Here is a 22,587-nt window from a genome sequence, read left to right on the forward strand (position 1 = left end):
GGCATTAAATGAACAATAAATAAATAAAAATTATTTTAACAAGTGTAATATTAATAAAAGATGCTATGTGTTTCTCATTTTGAATAAAAAATTATTATTATCATTATTTTTATTATTACCATAGTATTAACTTAGGAAATTAGTTTGACTAAGCTAGTGATCAGCTCTGTAGTTTGACTAAGGACTAGTTGAGATCGCCCGCAACTCATGGTTTTACTTTGAAAAATAAAAAATGCATTCACATTCGATGTAACTCATTATGAGATATTCTTATATTTATATAATAATCCCTTAAATATACATTTCAAATCAACAACAGAAGATACGTATGTATACTTGATACTACAATATTTATCAATTGAAACATATACATGTTGTTCCCATGCAAAACAGAAAATTCCGTGCAACGATACTAACCTCCGATGCAATGGAATGAAAATTCTAACGTCTAAATTAATGAAGTTAAAGAGATGTGAAGAGGCTAATATACAAGATCAAATCTAATGTGTAACTTATGAGGACATTCTAGATTTGACCGCTCGAGTTAGATCAATTTTATGGATCATTAGACTGACCCAAAACACGTATCATTAAGTTAGCTTTATATAATAAAGCACCCTTACATTACAATAATTAAATATTTAAAATTTTAAATAAATAAAAAAATTATAAAATATTTATAGTATTAAAAAAACACAATTAGTAACTTTTGACATCGAATTAAGATTGAAAAAAGTTTGTCAAAGTATTTGTTTAATTAGTTCGTAGATTTCAATGAAATCGAGTATTTTGGCATCAAATTTGGTTCGAAAAATTTGTTAATGTATTTGTTTAATTAATTCATTGGCAGGTCTTAAAGCTTATAAAAACAACCTTCACGATCGTATTCTCTGGCCCAAAGGAACCACGCCGCTCAATCGATGCATTGCGCGCCAAACTCGCCACAATATGGAAATTCACAAAAATGGGGGAGGGGTCACCTCTCTCAAAAAAGGATTTTATGAATTTTTGTTTTCATCGATTGAGGATATGCAAACAATATCAGAGCTTCAGATGCTATAAACATGCCCCCAGGTACTCTAAAGCTTTTTGCTTGGTCGAGGGGTCACCTCTTTATTCTGCCTTCATCCCTCGCTCAAGGATGACTCACATTGCGAATCATATTGGTTTTAGAATTCGTAGTTTCCTCATCCTTTATCTTAGCATTCCTATATTTAAAGGAAAACCTAAGACTATTCACTTTCAATTTGTGGTGGACAAGATCAGAGTGAAGTTAGCTTCTTGAAAATCATATTTCCTTTATATTACTAATTGACCGCAGCTGGTTAAAAGTGTTATGGAGAGCATGATTATATACACTATTACCATTTATGCCTGGCCTATTTCTTTGCTCAAGATCCTTGAGAAGCTTTTCAAAAATTTCATTTGGTATGGCGACCAGAATGTTAGACAAGTGATTACTATTTCGGTAACACCCTAATTTTTAAATTATTATTATTTAATAATTATTTGTGTGTATATTTATGTTTTGTTTAGTAATTACGAGAATATTGAGTTTGAGAACAGAGAAAATAAAATACGATTTATTTAAATTATTAGTGATAATTAGATAATTTAATTATTAAGTAATTATTAGAATAATTGAAGTTTTTAGAAAATAATTCATTATTTAATTGTAATATTTATTTAATTAAAATAGGAGTGTCACAATTATTTAGAAAAATATAATTATTTGAAATAAAATAATTATTGGAATTATTTATTTAGTAATAATTATATAATTTTACCGATTAAAACTTTTACCGTTACCTTGAGGGTGTGGGAAACAAATAGGGTGTAATGGGTAATTGGGATATTAGGGTTTTATATATAACTAACGTAAGGATTGAAGGAATTGTAACTAAAAAAAGTGAGAAATTTGGGAAATGGCTTATCGAATTTAGGAATACACAGAGTTTTGGAGAGGGAGGAACGTGAAGAATTGTAAAACTTCATTTGAGGTTAAGGGGGATGGGAATTACCTTGCTTATAGGTGGCCCTAAATTGTCAAGATAGTGAGGGGTCCTTACCCTCCTATCTCTGTTTTTCACACTTCATGGCCTTTGTCCTTAGTGGCGCCAATGGGGTTTGGCCAAGGACCCCTAAAGTCATCGATTGATGTTTTGATATATATTTAGTGGTTACCAACGGGGTTTGGCCAAAGACCCATAAGATCGAGCTCTATATATAAAAGTGAACTTACCCCTTAGCTATTTAAAAAGCATTCTGCCTCCACGTGACTCATGTTTGGGGAATTGTGTAAGGTTAAGACTTCTACAAAAGCATTTCACCCCCACACCCCTTATGATTGAGGGAATATGTAGTGTCATAGATTTTCAAACTAAAACACTTTGCCCGTACACGTCATGTGCCTGGGGAATTGTGTCCCGTTAGGCCTATTTTTCGCAATGAGGTTACTCAAATACGGGAACAATGATATTTATGACCTTGCTTGGAGATTTGTATAATACTGAGACTTCTATTTGTGCATGTCTGGCCTCTCGATAGATCTCAAGAAAGCTTTTCTCCCCTACGTGACCCATACTTGTCCAATCTACTAGATCGAGTCATCTAGAGCCAGTCGAGTTGTAGCCCGAATCCAATAGAGCAAGCTCCAATTGTAGCTGAACCAACATAACAAGGTCGAGCTAAGGCAACTAATGGATCGGGTTGATCTCGTCGGTCAAAAATTAATACAGAAATTTTTTGAATTTAGATACGAGGGATACATTTATGACTGATTCAGAGCATTATGGTATATGATCTAGTAATCAAGTCTGATTGTGAATTACCATCAAAAGATTACACTAATTAGGAACAATAATCTTAATTGGTCTCTAATGGGTCTTGAATACGGAATGCTTCAGAGCTACAATAAGAAAAAGTGATTAAAAAAATACAATTCAGTGACAGACAAAGTAACATCTATGCTACCTTGCTACCAAAAGCTACACTAAATACTTACAACGTATATACCATTCACCGTATTTATACGGTGAATAATATTTTTCTAATAAAATAATATTATTTTAAAAAATATTTTTTTATTTTTAAAATTTATTTTATGACACAAATATAAGGTTATGTCATTAATTAACTTTACAATTATATTAAGCACAAAAATGTACGTTATTAACCAATTACTTTACTTATACTACATATTAACCAATGTCACTAATTCATTAACCAATAAAATACATACTATTAATTAGGGGTGGTAAAATGGGTCGTCCATCCCACCTCGCCCCACCTTAAGTCCGCCAAAAAAGGAGCGGGACAGACAAGTGAAAATGGGCATGAAAATCAAGATCCTCCCGCCAAAATTGCAGGTTGGCGAGTGGCGAGCTTGTCCGCCTACTTTTTATTTTTTATTTTCATTTTTTAATAGATTAATATTTTTTTTACCTCTCAATTAAATTTTTCACTTATTTTTTAGAATAATTTTTTATAAAACATGGTTTTAACAAATTTTACTTAAAAAAATGTTGCATATATTCACAAATAAATGTATAAAATAAAACTATAAAAAAATTAGAATTATTAGAATTAACTAAAAAGGGACGGGCTTAAGGCGGGACGGGGTGAACGAATATACATGATGAGCTTTGGCGGGCGGTGGATTTTGGTGGGGCAAGCAATGGGGGGCGGCGAATTTTCGCGGGGCAAACTTTAGTGGACTACGGGCTAAAATCTCAACCCAATCCGTCATTTTATGAAGGGTGCACGGGCCGACCAGACCGACCACGACCCATTTTGCCACCTCCACTACCTACCATATTCAGACACCTACTTATAAATGTATTAACCAACTTTTAACCTCCACTAATTGACTTTATTTTACTATTTTCTATATATATTTTTATGTTTGAGAACTAATTAACTTAGTTAGGAACTGTATTAATCAACTTTATACAGAATATTAACTAAAATCGATTTATTATGTAAGACTACTTTTTTATGTTAGAATATATATTAACCAAACTCTGAATTATATTAACTAAATTACATTATTTTATTAACCAAAATAGTTTTAAAAAAAATTCAAAAATTTAAAATAATATAAAAATAATATTCACGTATTTGTAAACAATATACACTATAATGTCAAAAAATGATGTTAAAATAACATTCTTCTAAAGTAACAATAATGTATTTTTTACGCGTACATTATGCTTATCCATCTATTTATTTATTTTTTAATAGGCAAGGATTCTATTAAAGGAAGCTAAAGGGAGCTCCACCCAACAATACAAACACCGAAACAACTAATTCATCTCAAAACAAAGGAGAGGAAAAGTGTTCCAAGTGTAAAGGTTACTACAATCAACAATCTTACAAATGGAAGATAACCAAATCCAGATCTAAAAACTATGGCTGACATACAATCAACGAAACTCGGATTAACATCGTTAAAAATAATATCATTCCTCATTAGCCATATACTCCAAACTGAGACAAACCAAATAACCGACACCACTCTGCGCTTCATCTTGCTCAAAACTTTCTCACAATGAAAAAGGAAAGACTTGAACTCTTCCAAACTCAGTTCCGCAAGCGAACCAATCCAAACGTAGACTTTCCTCCAAATATTATCCGCAAAAGGACACGAACAAAATAAATGCAAAACAGTTTCATCATTCGGGCAAAAAACGCACCTGAGTTGGGTGATTTCCGTTATAATACCACGTTTGAAAATTTGGTCTTTGGAAGGTAATCTATCATGAAGCAATCTCCACCCAAAAAATTACAACTTATTGGGAGCTGCTGAGTTCCAACAGCATGATAATGCTCCCAGCACAGCAGGAGAAACCGAATCAACAGCACTGTCCGCGGTCAACCAAGAATAACAGGATTGGACCGTGAACCGACCTTCGTCATACTTCAACCAAAAGAACAAATCTTCCTCGTCCCTATTCAGAGTAACGCCATTTAGCAAATTTGAAATCTCGCCGCAAAAATTCTACACAACATCATTATGGATCTCCACGATACCAGCTAAGTTCCAATGCCACACAGCATCCTGCCAGAAACCAGCATCTTCTACACAGCAGCATTTATTAAAAGCTAAAGCGAATACCTCCGGATATGCTTCCTTCAGAGATTGCTGGCCCAACCAATTTGAATACCAAAACGATGTTCCCCACCCATTAGCCACCTTACTTAAAATAGCACCTGCAAAACAAAAGTTAGAATCTACTGAATTATCCGACAAAATCAAGTCTCGCCACCAAATGGAATCCTTCTTGCTCAACACACTTTTGTCTCCTACGAAAACTTTCAACTCCGGATTAGCATAACAATGTCTAAGAATGTTGCTCCAAACAGCTTCTTTCTCATTGATTATCCTCCATTTCCATTTGTTGAGCAATGCCATATTCATAGTTTTCACATCTTTGATTCCTAGACCTCCCTTCTCCTTTGAAAGACAAACGGTGCTCCAACAAATCCAATGAGTTGTATGACTTCCCTCCCGACCTTGCCATAGAAAATTACTTTGAATACGACGAATCTCTTGAATCACTTTGGACGGGGCTTTGTAGAAAGATAACGTGTAAATGGAGATAGCATTTAACACGACATTAATAAGAACCACCCGACCAACCATATTGAGAAATCTACCTTTTCAAACTGACAGTTTATTCTTCAATTGAGTGATGAGATCTTTCCACAATGACAACTTTCTAGGACTCTTCCCGATTTTGACTCCAAGGTACTTAAACGGAAGATCCATCTATTCATTTTTTGGTAGGACAACATTCCTAATGTCTTAGGTCATATCTTTAAAGGAAACAACTTGACCTTCCTTCTTTAAGGATTTTCTAACTTTATAAAGGTTCTCACTTTAACCCATCTTTGTGTTTTTTTTTTAAGTCTATATTTTGGTTTATAAAAAAAAAAAAAACTATACCACAAAAATAGAAACTCGTTGGACTAAACAGTTTAAATTTGGTTTATGAAAAATATTTTTTATCATCTAATTTAGAGTGAAGATCCATTTTAGTCTCTCACAAAAATTACACAATCTAAACTAGTCTCTTATAATAAAATAGACTCGATTTAATTCCTTACAAAATTTAATCAGACCATATTAATGACAGTCAATTTACTACAGTAAAAATTGATTTGTCTATTTATAAATTATAATCACTTTACTAAATGTAGAAATTGATTTGCCGAGTTGTAAATGATAATCACTTTATTAAGGTATTGTTTGGCCTAACTTTTTATCTACTTTTCTTCTCCTTATAAGGAGATGGAAGGCCAAACACATTTTTTATAAAGCTCTTATGAAAAAAAGTAGTTTTTTTTTAAAGACAAAAAATTGAATAAAAGGAGCTTGTAAAAAAGGAGTTGAAACCAACTTTTCCGGAGCTTAAAACATGTGGTTGCGGTTCGAGTCCCAATGAAAACACTTTTCTGTAAAATAAATGGCACTAGTACAATAGACCGTAATTTTTTCAATTTTTTCTATGGTTCATAACGTCTAGAGTTATATTTTATTTGTTCTTTCTTCTTCTTCTTCATTTTACATCACCATTTTTGTAGATACTAGTATTGTCCAGTTTTTTATTCATTTTGTATATTATATCTTGTTTTACTGTATAATGATTTTCAATAATAATATTATTAATTTCGTATACTATACACTAAACTATATATGTTAATACAACAATTAATCAATACACATTATATATATCGGGTCAGGATCAAATGACACCAAGATATCAAACTTAGTAAAATGACACCTCCGATAACTCTTTGCTACATATCCATATAACAAAACTCATCGTTGGATAGAAAGCTAACATCATATATATCATGTCCATAAAATTTAATATCAATCAGAAATCATTTGATATGTTAAAGAGAATGATCAATATTAACGGTTTTGTTGAAGTTTTGTAAGACGTTAGTTTTTAGGGTTAATAGTAATTTACCCCTGTAATATGACCGTGTTTCGGTTTACCCCCACCGTTGCCAAAGGCCGATTTTGGCAGCGGTTTTTTTGAAAAAACCGTTGCCAAAAGGTATGGAGAGGGGAAATGCAAAATTCGCTAACATTACAGGGGTGAATTACTATTAACCCTAATTTTTATGCATCTCGTACACATATCAAACGATCTCCGATTGATGTTAAATTATATACACATGATCTATATCATCATAATTTTCAATATAATGGTGAATTTTGTATAAATATATGTGGTAAAGAGTTATCAGAGGTGTCAAGTTACTATATTTGATACATTGGTGTCATTTGATCATGTCTTTTATATATATATATATTACGAAACAATTTTTAAAATAAAAATAATTTTAAAGTTTAAAAAAAATCATAACCAAACAACTTTAACTTTATTTTAAAAGCTCTTATTTTTAACTTTAACTTTAAAGTAACTTTTAAGACTTAAAAAAGTTGGGTCAAACGAGCTCTAACAATGAAAATTGGTTTGTCTAATTGTAAATGATAGTCACTTTACTAACAATAGAAATTGATTTGTCTAGTTGTAAATGATAATAACCTTTTTAACAATAGAAATTGATTTGTCTAATTGTAAAAGATAGTCATTTTACTAACTATAGAAATTGATTTGTCTAGTTGTAAATGATATTCACTTTATTAACAATAGAAATTGATTTATCTTTTTATAAATAATAGTCACTTTACTAATAATAGAAATTGATTTTTCTAGTTAGAAATGATAGTCACTTTATTAACAATAGAAATTGAACTCTCTAGTTGTAAAGTGAATATTATTTAACTCGAAGAAACTTGAGTTTGAGACTACATAAATAAAAATTTATGTAAAAAAATTTGTTAAGATTAGTAGAAATCATGGAAAATACTTGTTATGAATGTACATTGGTCTAGTGGTAATGACACAAGATGTGCTTTTTGAGACCTTGTATTTGATTTTTTATAAGAAATAATTTTAGCTTTTTTATAATATTAATTCATAATTGTTTAAAAATAAAAATCAATTTAATATTTAAAAAATGAAAAATAAAAAATAAAATCCAACGTGGCAGTTCAGTCACGGTTTAAAAATATGAAAGAAAATCAATTTAAAAGTATGGAAAAAAATCAGTTAAAAAATCAGTTAAATTTTTCATGGCAGTCAAGTCACGGTTTAAAAATACGAAAAAAAATTAGTTTAAAATTATGAAAAAAACCGGTTAAATTTTTCGTGATAGTTCAGTCACGATTTAAAAATATAAAAAAAAAACAATTACATTTTATAAAAGATTAAATTAATTTATTCTTTTTATAAAAAATTAATTTAACTTGGATAATATTTCCGAGAGACTAAAATAAATCTTCAATCTAATTTATGGTTTCATCATCACAACAATAAATGAATAGCCGACGTAGGCGATCAATATTATTTTTTTAAACATCCATTCTTATACGATGGCCCTAGTTATTTTGACTTAATATAGTATCCTTTCGTTTTTGACTCGACATAGTATCCATATTCATATTAAATTCCTCGTACCATTTAAAGTTGTCTTTTTTTTAATTTGGTATCCAACTTTACAACAGATTAATTCAATAAAATTAAATGATTAGTTCAATGAAATAAATTTCACCAATAGATCTATTCTCTATATCACATTTTCAAGACTCAAACTTTAACCAACCAACCGATTTCCACAAATTATTTTTGTACTTCGGAATTTGTTTTCAGTAATCAACATGAAGTCTATTCAATCACTTTTATTAATATTCATTCAATATACATTAGATGTATGATTAATTATTATTATTATTATTATTATTATTATTATTATTATTATGGTTAAATATGTTTTTGTCCCTACAAAATTACCAAAAACCCATTATTATTATTATTATTATTATTATTATTATTATTATTATTATTATTATTATTATTATTATTATTATTATTGTTATTATTATTATTATTATTATTATTATTATTATTATTATTATTATTATTATTATTATTATTATTATTATTATTATTATTATTATTATTATTATTATTATTATTATTATTATTATTATTAACGTGCCCTATGCTCTTGTTAAGGTCAAATTTCATTGAGCACAAACTTTGTTCAGCACTATTTTGTTTTACTTGATTTGTTAATTGATAGTATTCAAAAATGGCTACTACAATTCCATGCACATGCTTGACTATTCAAAATTATGTCTCTATATAAACCACTTACTTCACTAATCTCAATCATCAAAAGCTCTTTGCTAATTTCATATCTTCTATAGTTTTTAGAAAACATGGATAACTATTTGTCCCAATTGAGTCCAGAAATGAATGTTGCAATAACCACAATGCTCTCCCTCATATTAATATACATTACCATGAACTTTCTTTCAATCCAAAGTAGAAAAAACCAAAAATATATTCTCCCACCAGGTCCATCACCATTTGCAATCATGTCACATGTTTTTGAGCTAAGAAAAAATCCACAATACTGTCTAGCAAAATTCTCCACCATGCATGGTCCAATAATGCACTTAAAGCTAGGGCAAATATCAACCGTCGTAATTTCTTCGGCCGATGCCGCACAAGAAGTGCTTCAAACTCATGACCTTTTATTCTCAAACCGAACGGTCCCTCAAGCTGTCGCAGTCCTCGATCACGATATATTTAGCTTACCCTTTATGCCCGTTTGTGATCTTTGGAGAGACCTAAGAAAAATATGCAAAAATGAGTTGTTTTCTAGCCAAACACTTGATGCTAGCCATGCACTTAGGTGTAAGAAGTTACAAGAGATTTTAAGTGAGATTGATAGAAGTAGCTTAGTTGGTGAAGCTGTTGATATTGGAAGAGCTGGTTTTAAGACTACAATGAATTTTTTATCAAACACTTTTTTTTCAAAGGACTTTGCTAACTCTGCAGGTGAAACTGATGAGTATAAGAGTATTATTGAAAATCTTGTGAGTGCAATAGGAACACCAAATTTGGTTGATTTTTTTCCGGTTTTGAAAATGGTTGATCCACAAGGTATAAGAGGAGTTTCAGCAACTTATCTTGATAAGTTGTTGCAAATTATTGACTCTTATATTATCAAAAGGTTGGAGTTAAGAGGAGGAGAAAATTATGTCAAATATGACGATATGTTGGATAATTTGCTTGATATCTCTCAACAGAATGGCCAAAAGATGGATAACACAAAGATTAAACATTTGTTTCTTGTAATTTTCTTTCCATCTCTTTTTACAATTTTTAACTTTGATTTGATTTTTTTTATTCTTTTGATTAATATTTTATTATTTAATTGTGTTTTAAAACAATTTTTTAACTCTTTTTATTTTTGTTATTTTTAATTTTTTTAACTATATTTGTTTTTTTTTGCTTTTAAAATCATTTTTTTTTAATTTAATTTTTATTTACTATAAATATTGAAAATTTTTACAAATACATTTTAGTATCTCACTGTGTAAATAGTTATCTATTTATAATAGAATAAAGAGGATGTTTGAGTAAAATAGTTTTGCAGTTAGAGTTTACACAAATGAAATTATTAATTTTTATCAATTTTCTAAGGATTTTACCAAGGATCATCTTAGGAGATTGAATAAAGAAAAAATAAAATTGTTTTAGAAATTTTCATATTTTAGGTAGTTTAAGTTCATAAGCTGATGAAAATAGTCTTTGGCTAAAGACTTTACAAATATTTAATTAATTTTTTTGTTAAGGAATAATATTTTATTTACATACATGAAAACTCATCATGAATATTTTATTATTATCAAAACAAGATATTTGCAGCAATTTAGGAGTTAGAATGATATCATCATTTTCTTTATTATTAAATATTAATTTGTATAACATTTTATAATAGGATTTATTTGTTGCGGGGACTGATACAACTTCCTACACAATAGAAAAAGCAATGACAGAATTAATTCACAATCCACATGCAATGCTAAAGGTTAAAGAAGAGCTTGCACAAATAATCGGCATAGGAAAAACTGTACAAGAATCCGACATTGTCAAACTTCCATATTTGCAAGCAATAGTAAAAGAAACGTTACGTCTGCATCCATCAGCTCCACTTTTACTACCAAGAAAAGCCAAGATTGACGTACAAATTCAAGGATACACAATTCCACAAGGTGCACAAGTCTTGATTAACAAATGGGCCATGGCAAGAGATCCAAAAATTTGGAATGATGCAAACTCGTTCTCACCTGAAAGATTTTTGGGCTCTGAAATAAATTACAGAGGCCAAAACTTTCAGTTGACACCATTTGGGAGTGGAAGAAGAATATGTCCTGGAATGCCCCTTGCCATTAGGATGTTGCATACCATGTTGGGATCATTGATTAACTTCTTTGATTGGAAACTTGAAAATGGAGTTATGGATATTGATCAACACTTGAGAGCTATTCCCTCTAGGGTAAACAAGGTGGAACATACAATATGACATATGTATAGTATGCTTTTATTTGCATAAGGCACAAAACAAAAAGACTAGTGTGCCATGTTGTGAATTTAATAAGTGGTTTTATTTCTGGTACTTTAACTTAAGTTACTTTATGTTGTACACCTATAATAATTTAGACAAAAGCAATATATGCTTTTGTTAGAGCATCTTAAACACTTTGTTGTTGAAGTTGTAATATGTGGCAATTGTGACTGTTTAAGTTAAAGCCATGTGCCTTATGTAAGAATCCTAAAACAATGTTGTTTTATTATTTAATAACATATTTTCACCTTCATTCTCAACATAATCTGTTTGTATGAAGAAAAAATAATCAAGGCAGGGTACAATCAATAGATTATAGAAGGGAATTGATAGTAGAAAAAGAAGAAGATTAAAAGCATGGAAAATGTATGTGTAGTACTATTAAGTTTGTTGAAGGGAAAAGAATTAGAGCAACACCATTCATTGCATACCCTCTTTTCCAAACTTACTTTAATTGGTCACATCTAAGTTGGTTGGTGGCATGACCTCTATGTTTTTGCTTACTTTAATTGGTCACATCTAAGTTGGTTGGCATGACCTCTATGTTTTTGCTCATAGGTTAGAGGACTTACATTATTCTTTTTGTAGGATAGTTTAATTTGTGCTGTGGAAGAATGTTTAGAAATAATCTAATAAATTGGTATCTATAAATGAAATGTTTTTTTTATAAAAAATGTGTACAATTTAAATAGATAGTAAAACCAATTCCTAAACACAATAATAATATTAAAAAATTAAATAGCATAAACATAAATTTTGTAATGTAGAATTTTTTTTTCCTAAAAGAGAAAGATTAAAAATCTTTTATTTATGAATAATAGATAAACAAAAATCTTTTTAGTAACATTAAAACATTACAATTTTCAGCAATAAATAATAAATATGAGAAATACGCACCAAATAACGCTTTCACAAATGTGAATATAAATATAATTAATTAAGTGATAATAACAGCATATTAAATTTGTAAGTTAAACTAGGAAAATATAGTAACCATTCTTCTTTGGTTCCGAATCAGTTTTCTCTTCTCTCACATATGTGTGACCTTTTTCTTCTTTTGGCCGGTTGCTTATTTTTCTTTCTTGTGTTGTCTTTTTGTTGGGTTGCTTTTTTATTAAAGATTCCAAAAGTCTCCTGTGTTGTCTTTTTGTTAGATTAACCCACTAAATTCAAATAAATCTGTTTTTTTTTTTTTTCTTTTACCAAATAAATAATGAGAATTTTTCGTTATATCCGAAAAACACCTCTGAAAACGCCAAAATATCTAATCTTTAGGCTATATATATTTGAAGACATCATTTTTATATTTTAAGATGTTTCGATATGCATATCCGAAAACACATTCTTCAAACGTTTTTTTTATTTAAATTGGATTTGAAATGTTAGAGGTTTTTTCGGATATGTAAAAAAACTTCATAGAAATTGAGAAATTTGTTAATTCGAATATGCATCTCCGAATTAACCAACATCCCAAATTTCTTTTTATTTTATTTTAAAAAGATATTTATTTATTATATAATTATAATATAATTAAAATGAGTTATTATTAATAAAGAATAACTTAAATATAAATTATTATAAATAAGGAATAAAGAGATTAAATAAAATTTTAATTTTGTAATAATTTATTTGTCAATTTTTTTTTAAATTATAAAAATAATTACTTTTTAAGTGACTACAACATTATGCATTATCGTGTTAAAAATATTCTTCTATTAATATTATAATTTTTAATTTATATTTAGCTTTTTTTAAATTAATTTTAAATGAAAGTAATGTATTGATTTAAATATTTAATAAATTGATATTATTATTATATCTTGATTATAATGATATATATTTAATTATATATTTTGATTAATACAATTAATCATACTATTAATTGTATTGATTCACTTCATTTTAATTTTTTAATAAATATTGAGTTATTTGGGATAGGTATATCCGAAATATTCGAATACAAAAAATTGAGTTATTTCGGATATGCATCTTCAAAAATACCAAAAATTATAAATTTGGTGCGTTCGGAGATGCATCTCTGAATTTTGAGGAGAAAAAATAATTTCGTTAGAGATCTCTAAAAAAACAAATGAGTAAAATGAAAATTTCCCTAAATAATAGATCCCACTTTAAAAAACAAAATTTTAAAAAAATATAGGAAAATATTTGACATTTTTTAAAAAAATGATTTTGTTTAGAATGATAAAAGAGTCATTATCATTACTAAATTTTTAATTTTTAGAATACTATAACAACCTAAAAGATATTTGGAAAATTTATGTAAGCCCTTCAAAACCCTCCAAAACCCTTCTTCAATACAATTTTTGAGTTCCCCCATTTTATGGGGTTTTTGGTGTTATGAATAAACTCAAACCCTCCAAAACTACCCAAAATCTTTTTGTCCTTTTCACTCAATTCTTCCAATTTTTCAAAGCTCTCTCCTCCCTTTCCCTCCAAACTCTCAAATATAGTCACTCTACCAAAAATGATAAAATAACAACCCACATTCTATTAGGAGTAAATAGTCAATAAAATTTAAGTTCATTTGATGATTTTATGGAGTGATACTATTTGAAAGTTTTTTTAACCGTAAATTGAAATATATAAATAAAAGGCAACCAAAAACCCTATTTAAACAAATAGTACAAGATAGTTACAAGTTGTATCTAAAATAATAGAACAATATAAAAAACGAAAAAAAAACGTATATAGAAAAAATCTAAAAGAAGACTTAATCACAAAACCAGCACAACAAAAAGTACAAGATATTATTTGAGAGTTATATCATTATAACATGACTAATTTGTATGATAAATATTAAAAGATGAATACTTTTTTTCTTTCATATGTTGATTTGATTGTAGGGACAATGCTTAGAGTTATTTGAAATGTTTGTCATTTGATTATGGACGTTCTGTTTTTTTAAAATTAAATTTTATAGTGTAACATATTATTATTAAAATAATATTAATTAAAAAAAAAACAAGTAACAAATTGATTTAAGTAAGTTTTTATAAAATGTTACTTTAAGGATTTAACTCTTTTACCATCGCCACCTCTTCGTCAAAGCCGTTTGTCACTTTCTGATTGAATGATTCATGAAAAAGGAAGAAAAGTGGGTTGTGTTTTCTATATTTTTTGCTGTTGCGTTTTTACTTTTCATTGAATTTTTTTTCTATATTTTTACATTTTTGATGCTGTGAGAGAGAAAGAGGAAGAAGATGGTGAGATTGAAAGAGGAAAAAATGGTGAGAGAGAAGAGAGGTAAAGTCTGAGAGAGAAAGAGGAAGAAAATTGTGAAAAAGAGAAAAAGAAAGTAGCTTTTTATTTCAAAATCCTCTACAATCTAATTTTAATTTTTAGATAAATATTTAACGACGTAAAAATCATACGGTAACATCCTTTTTTTAGCGACGTGGTTTTCATTTGACAATAATATATCACGTGGCAAAACTTGAATTTCAATTTTTTTTATTATAATTATTTAACGACGTAAAAATCACGTGGCAACGTCCTTTTTTAGCAACGTGATCAATTTCATGTGGCTGGAGCCCATTTTCTTATAATGAAACACACCACCACCAAGCCCTGAGACTTCAATCCTTCAAAGGCAACCTTCCGATGCAAGCATAAAGTATGATTCACTCTCCATGTTGAGAAGGTGCAGGAAACACATGAGGTTTTTATCAAAAAAGCTATTTTCAAGACTAAAAATTCACTATATTCAACAATTCCTCTTACGAAATAAAAACCTAACAAAGATGAACTCATTATGGTATTCTTAGATGGCTTACACTCTCACTACTAGAAATACTCGAATTACCTGCGGATTTTAGTAAAATTTCCGCAGGAAACACGTTACCTGCGGATTTTTCTGCGGTCTTTGTCCCCAGCTAAAACCTTCGTGGGTAATATTTTCGGCAGGAAGTTCCGCAGCTAAATCCGCAGGAAATATTCGCAGCTAAATCCGCAGGAAATATCTGCAGCTAAATTTTAATAAACTTTTGATCCATTATAAATTATGGGCAATGCTAACTTGTGCCCCAAGGGCACAAGTTAATAATCCCATAAATAGAAATTTTGTATTAAAAATAATAATAAAATCATTAATTATAAACTTGTATTAAATGCATTACACAATTTCCAAGAAAATTTTACTATATTTATCTCTTAACTTGTGCCCCAAGGGCACAAGTTAGCATTACGCATAAATTATATATTAAAATAACTATTATATATATTTACATTGGAACCAACCTAATCAGAAATCTAAAAGTTCAGATAACACTAGTAATACATTGACTATTTCAGACCCCTTGTCCAGAATTAAATTCTGCCATTGATTGTGTTTTTGCTGCATTGAAGAATTCTCAAATTCATTGTTCAACATTTCTAAATTGCAGCTTGTACTACAAAATGCTTGGGAATCCATATACCTCAATAGAGCTGAAGCAAGACGGTTGTACAAAGGGTATGGTGGAACTCCTCCAAAGAAGATTCTGCAAAACAGAACAATTATTTATTGGCACATCTAATATTGTAAACTTCCAAATGATTTAACCATCTCAAAAAAAAATTCTTTTCCAACATCTACAATTCAATTGAATTGTTAAAGCATGGAAGAAATTGCCTCATACACAGAACACCACTTCTGTATTACCAACACATAATAGAAATACAAAGCATAGATACGTATATATATTTTTCTTCATAGAACTTATAAACTATATGCGGTTATCTTAACAATAATAGACTTTGATTGATACAACGATTATGTGATGAATGACTGTCTCTATAGAGACAAATCAAGCTTTTGAAAATGAATTAATCAACCTGTTACTAAAATCCCAAAGTTTTCTTCCCAAGAATCCATTTGAAGCAAATGCACTTGGTTGAAACTCATTACAATCCAAAAAGTACTTCCCAGTTACCCCTTTCAAACTTGGATGCAGTGCAACATAGCATGTTGGTACTTCCACAACCACAACTTCACAGATCCTCTTCCCTCTGTATTATGTTTTGTGTGAAAGCATCGCATCATAATGACCTAAACTGACTTATAGTAGACGGAAATTAGGGGTGGATTACTTGCTAAACTGAAAATAGAGGTGTTTGTGTAAATTTTGTTCTATTTTAAAACCGCAATGGATTAGTTTGTGCATTGCTGTAATCAATTCAGTGCTTTATAATGTGTTACTTTTTAATTCCCACTTATGGTAATTGTTTAAGGTGGTTAAAGAAAACCAGATACTACAAAAGGTGATACAAGTTCAATCAAACAACCGAATGAATGATATATATTCCACTTCTAAAACACCTGGCAGCACCACCTCAATAAGTGATACTTGGAGGAGAATAACACTAGTAACATCACTATCCAGCAGACATTACATGATGAAACCAAAGTATTGAATTTAAAGAACACAGAAGCAAAGTATTGGGTTACTTACAAGTTATAAACTGAAAGTACCTGATAAAAGGGCCGAAGAGAGAAATTTGAGACAGCGTCAATTTGAAAGTACCTGATAAAAGGGTTGAAGAATGCAGTGTCAATTCTTGGTTTGATGTTTTTTATCTTGATGACTGGTGCAGTTTACCATATTTATGATATTTACATACTAAAGAAAGCAAAAAAAGAAATTATAGAACCACACCTTATGTTGTAATCAGCTAGTTAAAGATTTTAACGCAGGAGGAGTCTCGCGCCGACTCGGATCGTTCTCAGCCAGTTGCTGGATCAGACCCTCAAGCCCTGATCCAAAGAAATAATCCCCCGGATTCGCGTTGCCGGGAAACCAGAACTGACAAGCCGGAATTGTAGCTACATGAGTTTGGTCACACATTGTGCAAATTAGTTTCAATGTTGCTTTTAATCTATCACAATGAAGGCCAAAAGAACAAACAGAAGGGAAGAAAATCAGAAACCTGTTTGGCCTCATTAGTTTGTAAGATAACATGCTCTTCTGTTGTTGCATAGATCTCTCTGTTCTGGGAAACCAAAATAAACATACACACCATCACCTCCCTCGGTAATTCCATCAACCAATTTACTTCAAGCACATTTTCTTCTTCAAGTTTTTCAATTTTCCTCAGCTCTAGAAATAAAACCTGTCCATGACAAAGAAAAAAACTTATACTAAATAAATATAAATCTTTCATAAGCTCAGTTCATGAACCAAATCAATAACATATGATAGCAAGGTTACTTTTCTATGCTCAGTTATTCCTCTGTAACAAGTTCATGAACCGAACCTACTATAAATTATATCTAAAGGAAGCATAAAAACTAGTTTTTGAACAACAATTGCAATGTCAACACGATTTCAACTGACATAATTCAAATCTCCTACCTGCGAGCAAGTTCTCAGTGAAAATGAAGATGTGAAATCGTAGAACTGTGATGAGAAAATTGAACGAAATGATAATTCAAACCGTGACAAGAACGGTGGACGGCAGTGAAAACGGTGGACGGCGGTGAGAACGCGAAGGCGACGGTCGATTGTGAAGAGACGAGAGTGGCATGAGAATGCTCCATAGGGTTTCACTATTTTTCTAATTTTTTAAATTTATATGTTATTTAATATTTTTAAGTATAACTTTCATAAACTTTCAAAAAATAAAAATATATACAATCTATCATTTAAAAAAATAATTATAAAAGAATGTAACATGACATTACCATATAACAAGAATAGGGGTCTAAGTGGAAGGAAAAAAAACCAACCATACAAACTAAACCAAATCGAAAAAATCTAGATTATTTTTTATTTGATTCAAAACCTAAGAAAAAAATGAACACGAAATTGATATAATTGTTATATAATAATTATTAGTAAATAATTATTACATACTTTTTATATCAATTAAATTTTGATAAAATTTAAATAAAATACTATTAATAATTTTAGTAAATATTTAAATCTACTAATTTTTTATAAATAATGTTTTATTTTAATAGAAAAAATTATACATTTTTTTTATAATCAATAATTTAAAAGTTGTTATCTTATTGGTAGATTCTTGACTCGATATTTAAGAATTAAAAATGCGGGTTCGATACACACAATTTAAATTTTGGTCAGATAAACTTAAGGTATTGTTCTACTGATAAATTCTTTGGACCCACATGACGTAAATAGAGAAATTTATAAATTATACATAACTTTTATTTTAGAGAAATATTAATTTAAGATACCGTCCTACTAGTAGATTCTTTGGTCCAATATGAGTTACATAGTAAGTTCAATTTCAATATGAGAAATGTTTAAGTAATTAAAAAAATTATAAATTTCAACAATTGTGAAATATATCTATTATTAAAAACTAAGATTGAAATTGAAATTAAAAATTAATTCAAATAAATTATAAAAATAATTACTAACTTAGAAAAAATAAGGATTAAAAATTAAAATTAAACTAAAGAAAAAACACCATAAAAAATTAGTAAAATAAAAAAATAATAATTAAAATAGTTATTCGCAGCAAAATCCGCAGGAAATTTCCTGGGGAATTACCTGCAGATTTTGTATTATAATTTGGTTTAGTTATATCTGCAGGAAAGTTTCCTGCGAAGTTACCTGCGGATTTTATTGTTAAGTGAGATATTTTCTTTGAAATATAAATTCCGCAGAAAATTCCGCAGGATTTTTGATCCGCAGGAAACTTTATTTTAGGATGAAATTCCCAGGTAAATCCGCAGGTATTTCTGCGGAATATTTTTCGCAGGTATTCCTGCGGAATATTTTCCGCAGGAAATTCCGCAGGTAAATCGAGTATTTCTAGTAGTGTCTGTAACGTCAAACCAAAGATAATTTGACCTAATTTTAGACGTAGATCCAAATGTCCTCACAACCTCTAAAATCAACTCTATAGGCTTAGTAAAAACTAACTCTCACCTAGTCACCTAATTATACTATATTAATGTTTTGTTTAGATTAGAAGGAAAAAATGTTAAGGGAAAAAAAAAAGAGAAAGTGAGTAGAAAGTTAATAGAAAGTAAGATGATTTTAAATTTGTTTAGTAGAAATGAATGTGAGAGGAAAGAAAGTGTTATTAATTACTAAATGACATTAATACTCCTTTAAACAGAAAAATATGATTAATAATTAAAATATAAATTTGATCAATGTTTAATTATAAATTATTAGTAAATTTATTAAAAAGTATTGTTGTAAATGTGCTTATTCATTTCTAGAAATATACCTTAATATTAAATTAAATCGAAAATATTAAAAGGTTAGCAAACAAGAAAAAAAATAAAATCATACAATAGAAAAAAGCAAGATGAGTATTTTGACAAGTTTGCCATGTGTCACTCCATCATGCTTTCTCACATATTATACCCATTCTATTTTTAGTAATTTATATTACTTTTAATATTTTCACATTTTATTTTATTATTTTATTTATTTACTTATATTTATTATACATTATTGAGAATCTGAAACATCCCCTTTTTCCTCTTCATTTCATACGCAAAACATTTCTCCTAAAATGTTTACATTAAATTTTCTCTTCATTTCATACACAAAACATTTCTCCTAAAATGTTTACATTAAATTATCAGCCAAACTAATCAATGCATATTTGGTTTTTAATGTATTTGGTTTATTTTATTTGAAAAAACACACCCCAATGCAATATTCATTTGGTCTTCCAACGTTTTATTTCTGTCAAAAATGACACATCATATAAAAAACCTACCTCTCTTTCTCTCACACCATTCATCTTCTTTCCACTCTCTGCTCCCCTATTGCAAACTCTCTCACTTTCTATTTCTCTGCTTCTAAAGTCATGCATCTTCATCTTCTCCCAGGTTATATACCTACCAATTCATTTTGTATTGTGGTATGGTGATTACAATAACTTCATTTGATTTAACTATTTTGATTTCGGTTCATCGACACTCTTCATATCCCTTCCATTTTGTGTATATTCACGGTATCTTCATTAAAGCTTTGATTTTTCTTGAAGGTGATTACATTATTGTGTTTAGTTTTACTTTATTGAACTATTGATTTGCTAAAGTTTTGGTTTTTCTTGAAGTTAATCTGTAACAGTGTTGTTTTTCTTGAAGATGTCGTTTGATAAATGTAGTTTTCATATTTTGTTGAAGATAATTTGTTACAGTATTGTTCATATTTCCTGATTTATCCCTTTGGAAGAGTTGTCAAGGGCTCGATGTTCTGTTCTTGATCCTCCTTGGGAAGGACAAAACTTGATTCCTGGTGATGTTTTATTGGCAATGCTGTTATGGCTTCAATACAAAGGTATATATGTTAATAAGGCTAAAACGAGTAAGAGGGAAAATGAATTTTATGTGTTTGATTAAATGTCAGTTTTCATGGTTGCTTGAGTATGTTTGAGATTTATTTGAATTCATGTTTCAATTAGGTTGGGTCTTAAAGGGAAGTTCGATGAGGCGTTGAAGTAAGTGCATGAGATAGAGAAACAAAGACTGATATGTGATTAGTAGACACAATTCTTATATGGTGGCAATCTATGATTCAGATTTTTATAAGTGCATGAGATAGAGAAATGAGTTCGGATAAGGCTTGCATTGGATCAAGCAATTGTAGTGTTGACGCATATAAGAAAAGGTAATTCTGTTGCTATATTTCAAAATTTCCTTTTTTACGTTTATAACCGAATTCTATATTTTATTTAGTGACGCACATGTGTTTGTATCCCTGCAGCTTCTTCAAGAGCCTGGCTCATATGTTGGTGAAGTTTTCAAAATTATCGGCAAGAACAACGCGTAGTCGGAGATCAGCTAATTTTCTGTTCTAATTTGGATCAAAACAATTTACCCCACACTTCACTGCTATATATCAATCTGTCATTATCATCTGCTGAATATGGTTTTGTATTCACATATTATCCTCCTACCTACTGTGTCGGGATTCCGTTGTTTTACCTTTACGAATCACCTATTCGAACTCAAATTTTCTCAAATTGGTAGTAGGTCCAATGAATAAAGCATTAGAGTTTCAAATCAAGTTAATCTTTATGTTTGTAATTTTTCCATTGTTATTCATGTTTTGTTGTTTGTTGTTTTTCATGGATTTTTTTTGGACAAAAAGAATATGCAAAAGCAGCAAAACTTGCAAATCCGACAATGGTGATGATGGGAATGTGATTTTGTGTTTTTTGGATCTGCGATGATGGCTCACCGGAGCTGTTATGACGGTGGTGAAGTGGCGTCGCAGCTGTTGAGTTTCACTTCTCATTTAAAAATTATGAGTTTTTTATATTTGGATTATAGTGTGTTGAGTTTAATAATATAGTGCTATGAAGTTGAAGATACTGTCAAATTTGTTGCAGAAAAATAGTTAATAACCTTATAGAATATTGTCATGTAGATAACCATATGAACATGTATGCTAATTGACTTGGATTTTTAGTATTGAAATGATGAGATCATTTACTATAAGTTATACCAGTATTGTTTCATGATGCAAATGTTAAAATCTTTCTCTAGAGATGACCTAATGTATTCAGTATTATTTTATAACAGTATATGGAACTTCATATTTTATAGGTTTCAAATTTCAAATTTTATATTAAATTTATAAATTGAATTTAAATTAAACTAATGCATGGTCATGTTCACATGTCAAGGTTCATGTCATGACCAATTATTTATAGTTATGGAAACTAAAGTTTATAGATTAAAGATGTGAATCACATGGTCCTATTAATCTGTAGAGGATTAGTTTTTACAATATCTAATGATGGTGCTGAAAGAATTTGTGTGTAATTGTTACTGTACAAGTTCATGGTGTAATCTTTGTGATTGAGATTTGAACTTCAATTTTAATTTGAAGTTTGAAATTGAAAATTTTTATTAAAGAATAAAAGATTGTTTGATTGAAATCGAAGAATTTTTTGTTAAATTTATGATTTAGTTTTAACTATGGGAAATTTATTTAATTTTAGGTTATAATTTCAAGATTGTAATAATGGAGATTTTGTATTTATGAGATGAATATTTTGACTTAAAATATATTTATAGGATATTTTGATATAAAAATTTCAATAATATTTTAGTTATGATATAATAAAGAGTTGCTATTTGAAACATGATAG

General features: G+C 29.3%; 2 protein-coding genes and 1 long non-coding RNA gene across 5 annotated transcripts; 2 read left to right on the forward strand and 1 right to left on the reverse strand.

Moving 5' to 3' along the window:
* Window positions 1-9,278: 9,278 nt before the first annotated feature.
* On the forward strand, window positions 9,279-11,682 carry LOC131647755 (geraniol 8-hydroxylase-like). Its single transcript, XM_058917601.1, has 2 exons — window positions 9,279-10,222; window positions 10,873-11,682. Exons 1-2 carry the CDS (start codon window positions 9,302-9,304, stop codon window positions 11,455-11,457), a joined length of 1,506 nt encoding a protein of 501 aa, XP_058773584.1. The 5' UTR covers window positions 9,279-9,301; the 3' UTR covers window positions 11,458-11,682.
* A 4,029-nt stretch (window positions 11,683-15,711) lies between these two features.
* On the reverse strand, window positions 15,712-18,025 carry LOC131647756 (uncharacterized). 3 transcript variants are annotated; one of them, XR_009297935.1, is made up of 5 exons: window positions 17,850-18,025; window positions 17,425-17,607; window positions 17,154-17,320; window positions 16,970-17,021; window positions 15,712-15,998 (listed from the first exon to the last, which is right to left on the reverse strand). XR_009297935.1 is itself a non-coding variant. In XM_058917602.1 (3 exons), the coding sequence occupies exons 1-3, from the start codon at window positions 18,019-18,021 to the stop codon at window positions 17,166-17,168; spliced, it is 408 nt and encodes a 135-aa protein (XP_058773585.1). In that variant the 5' UTR covers window positions 18,022-18,024; the 3' UTR covers window positions 17,052-17,165. The 3 variants fall into 3 exon arrangements, 2 of the variants coding, with proteins under 2 accessions (XP_058773585.1, XP_058773586.1); XM_058917602.1 differs by lacking the exons at window positions 15,712-15,998; window positions 16,970-17,021 and having other exon boundaries at window positions 17,052-17,300; window positions 17,932-18,024; XM_058917603.1 differs by lacking the exons at window positions 15,712-15,998; window positions 16,970-17,021 and having other exon boundaries at window positions 17,052-17,320; window positions 17,932-18,024.
* Window positions 18,026-20,595: 2,570 nt separating this feature from the next.
* On the forward strand, window positions 20,596-21,853 carry LOC131647757 (uncharacterized). Its single transcript, XR_009297936.1, has 3 exons — window positions 20,596-20,768; window positions 20,893-21,098; window positions 21,195-21,853. It is a non-coding gene; the product is annotated as an uncharacterized LOC131647757 (long non-coding RNA).
* The last annotated feature ends 734 nt before the right edge of the window (window positions 21,854-22,587 follow it).

This window comes from Vicia villosa, linkage group LG2 (assembly GCF_029867415.1).
Source record: "Vicia villosa cultivar HV-30 ecotype Madison, WI linkage group LG2, Vvil1.0, whole genome shotgun sequence".
Lineage (NCBI taxonomy): Eukaryota > Viridiplantae > Streptophyta > Magnoliopsida > Fabales > Fabaceae > Vicia > Vicia villosa.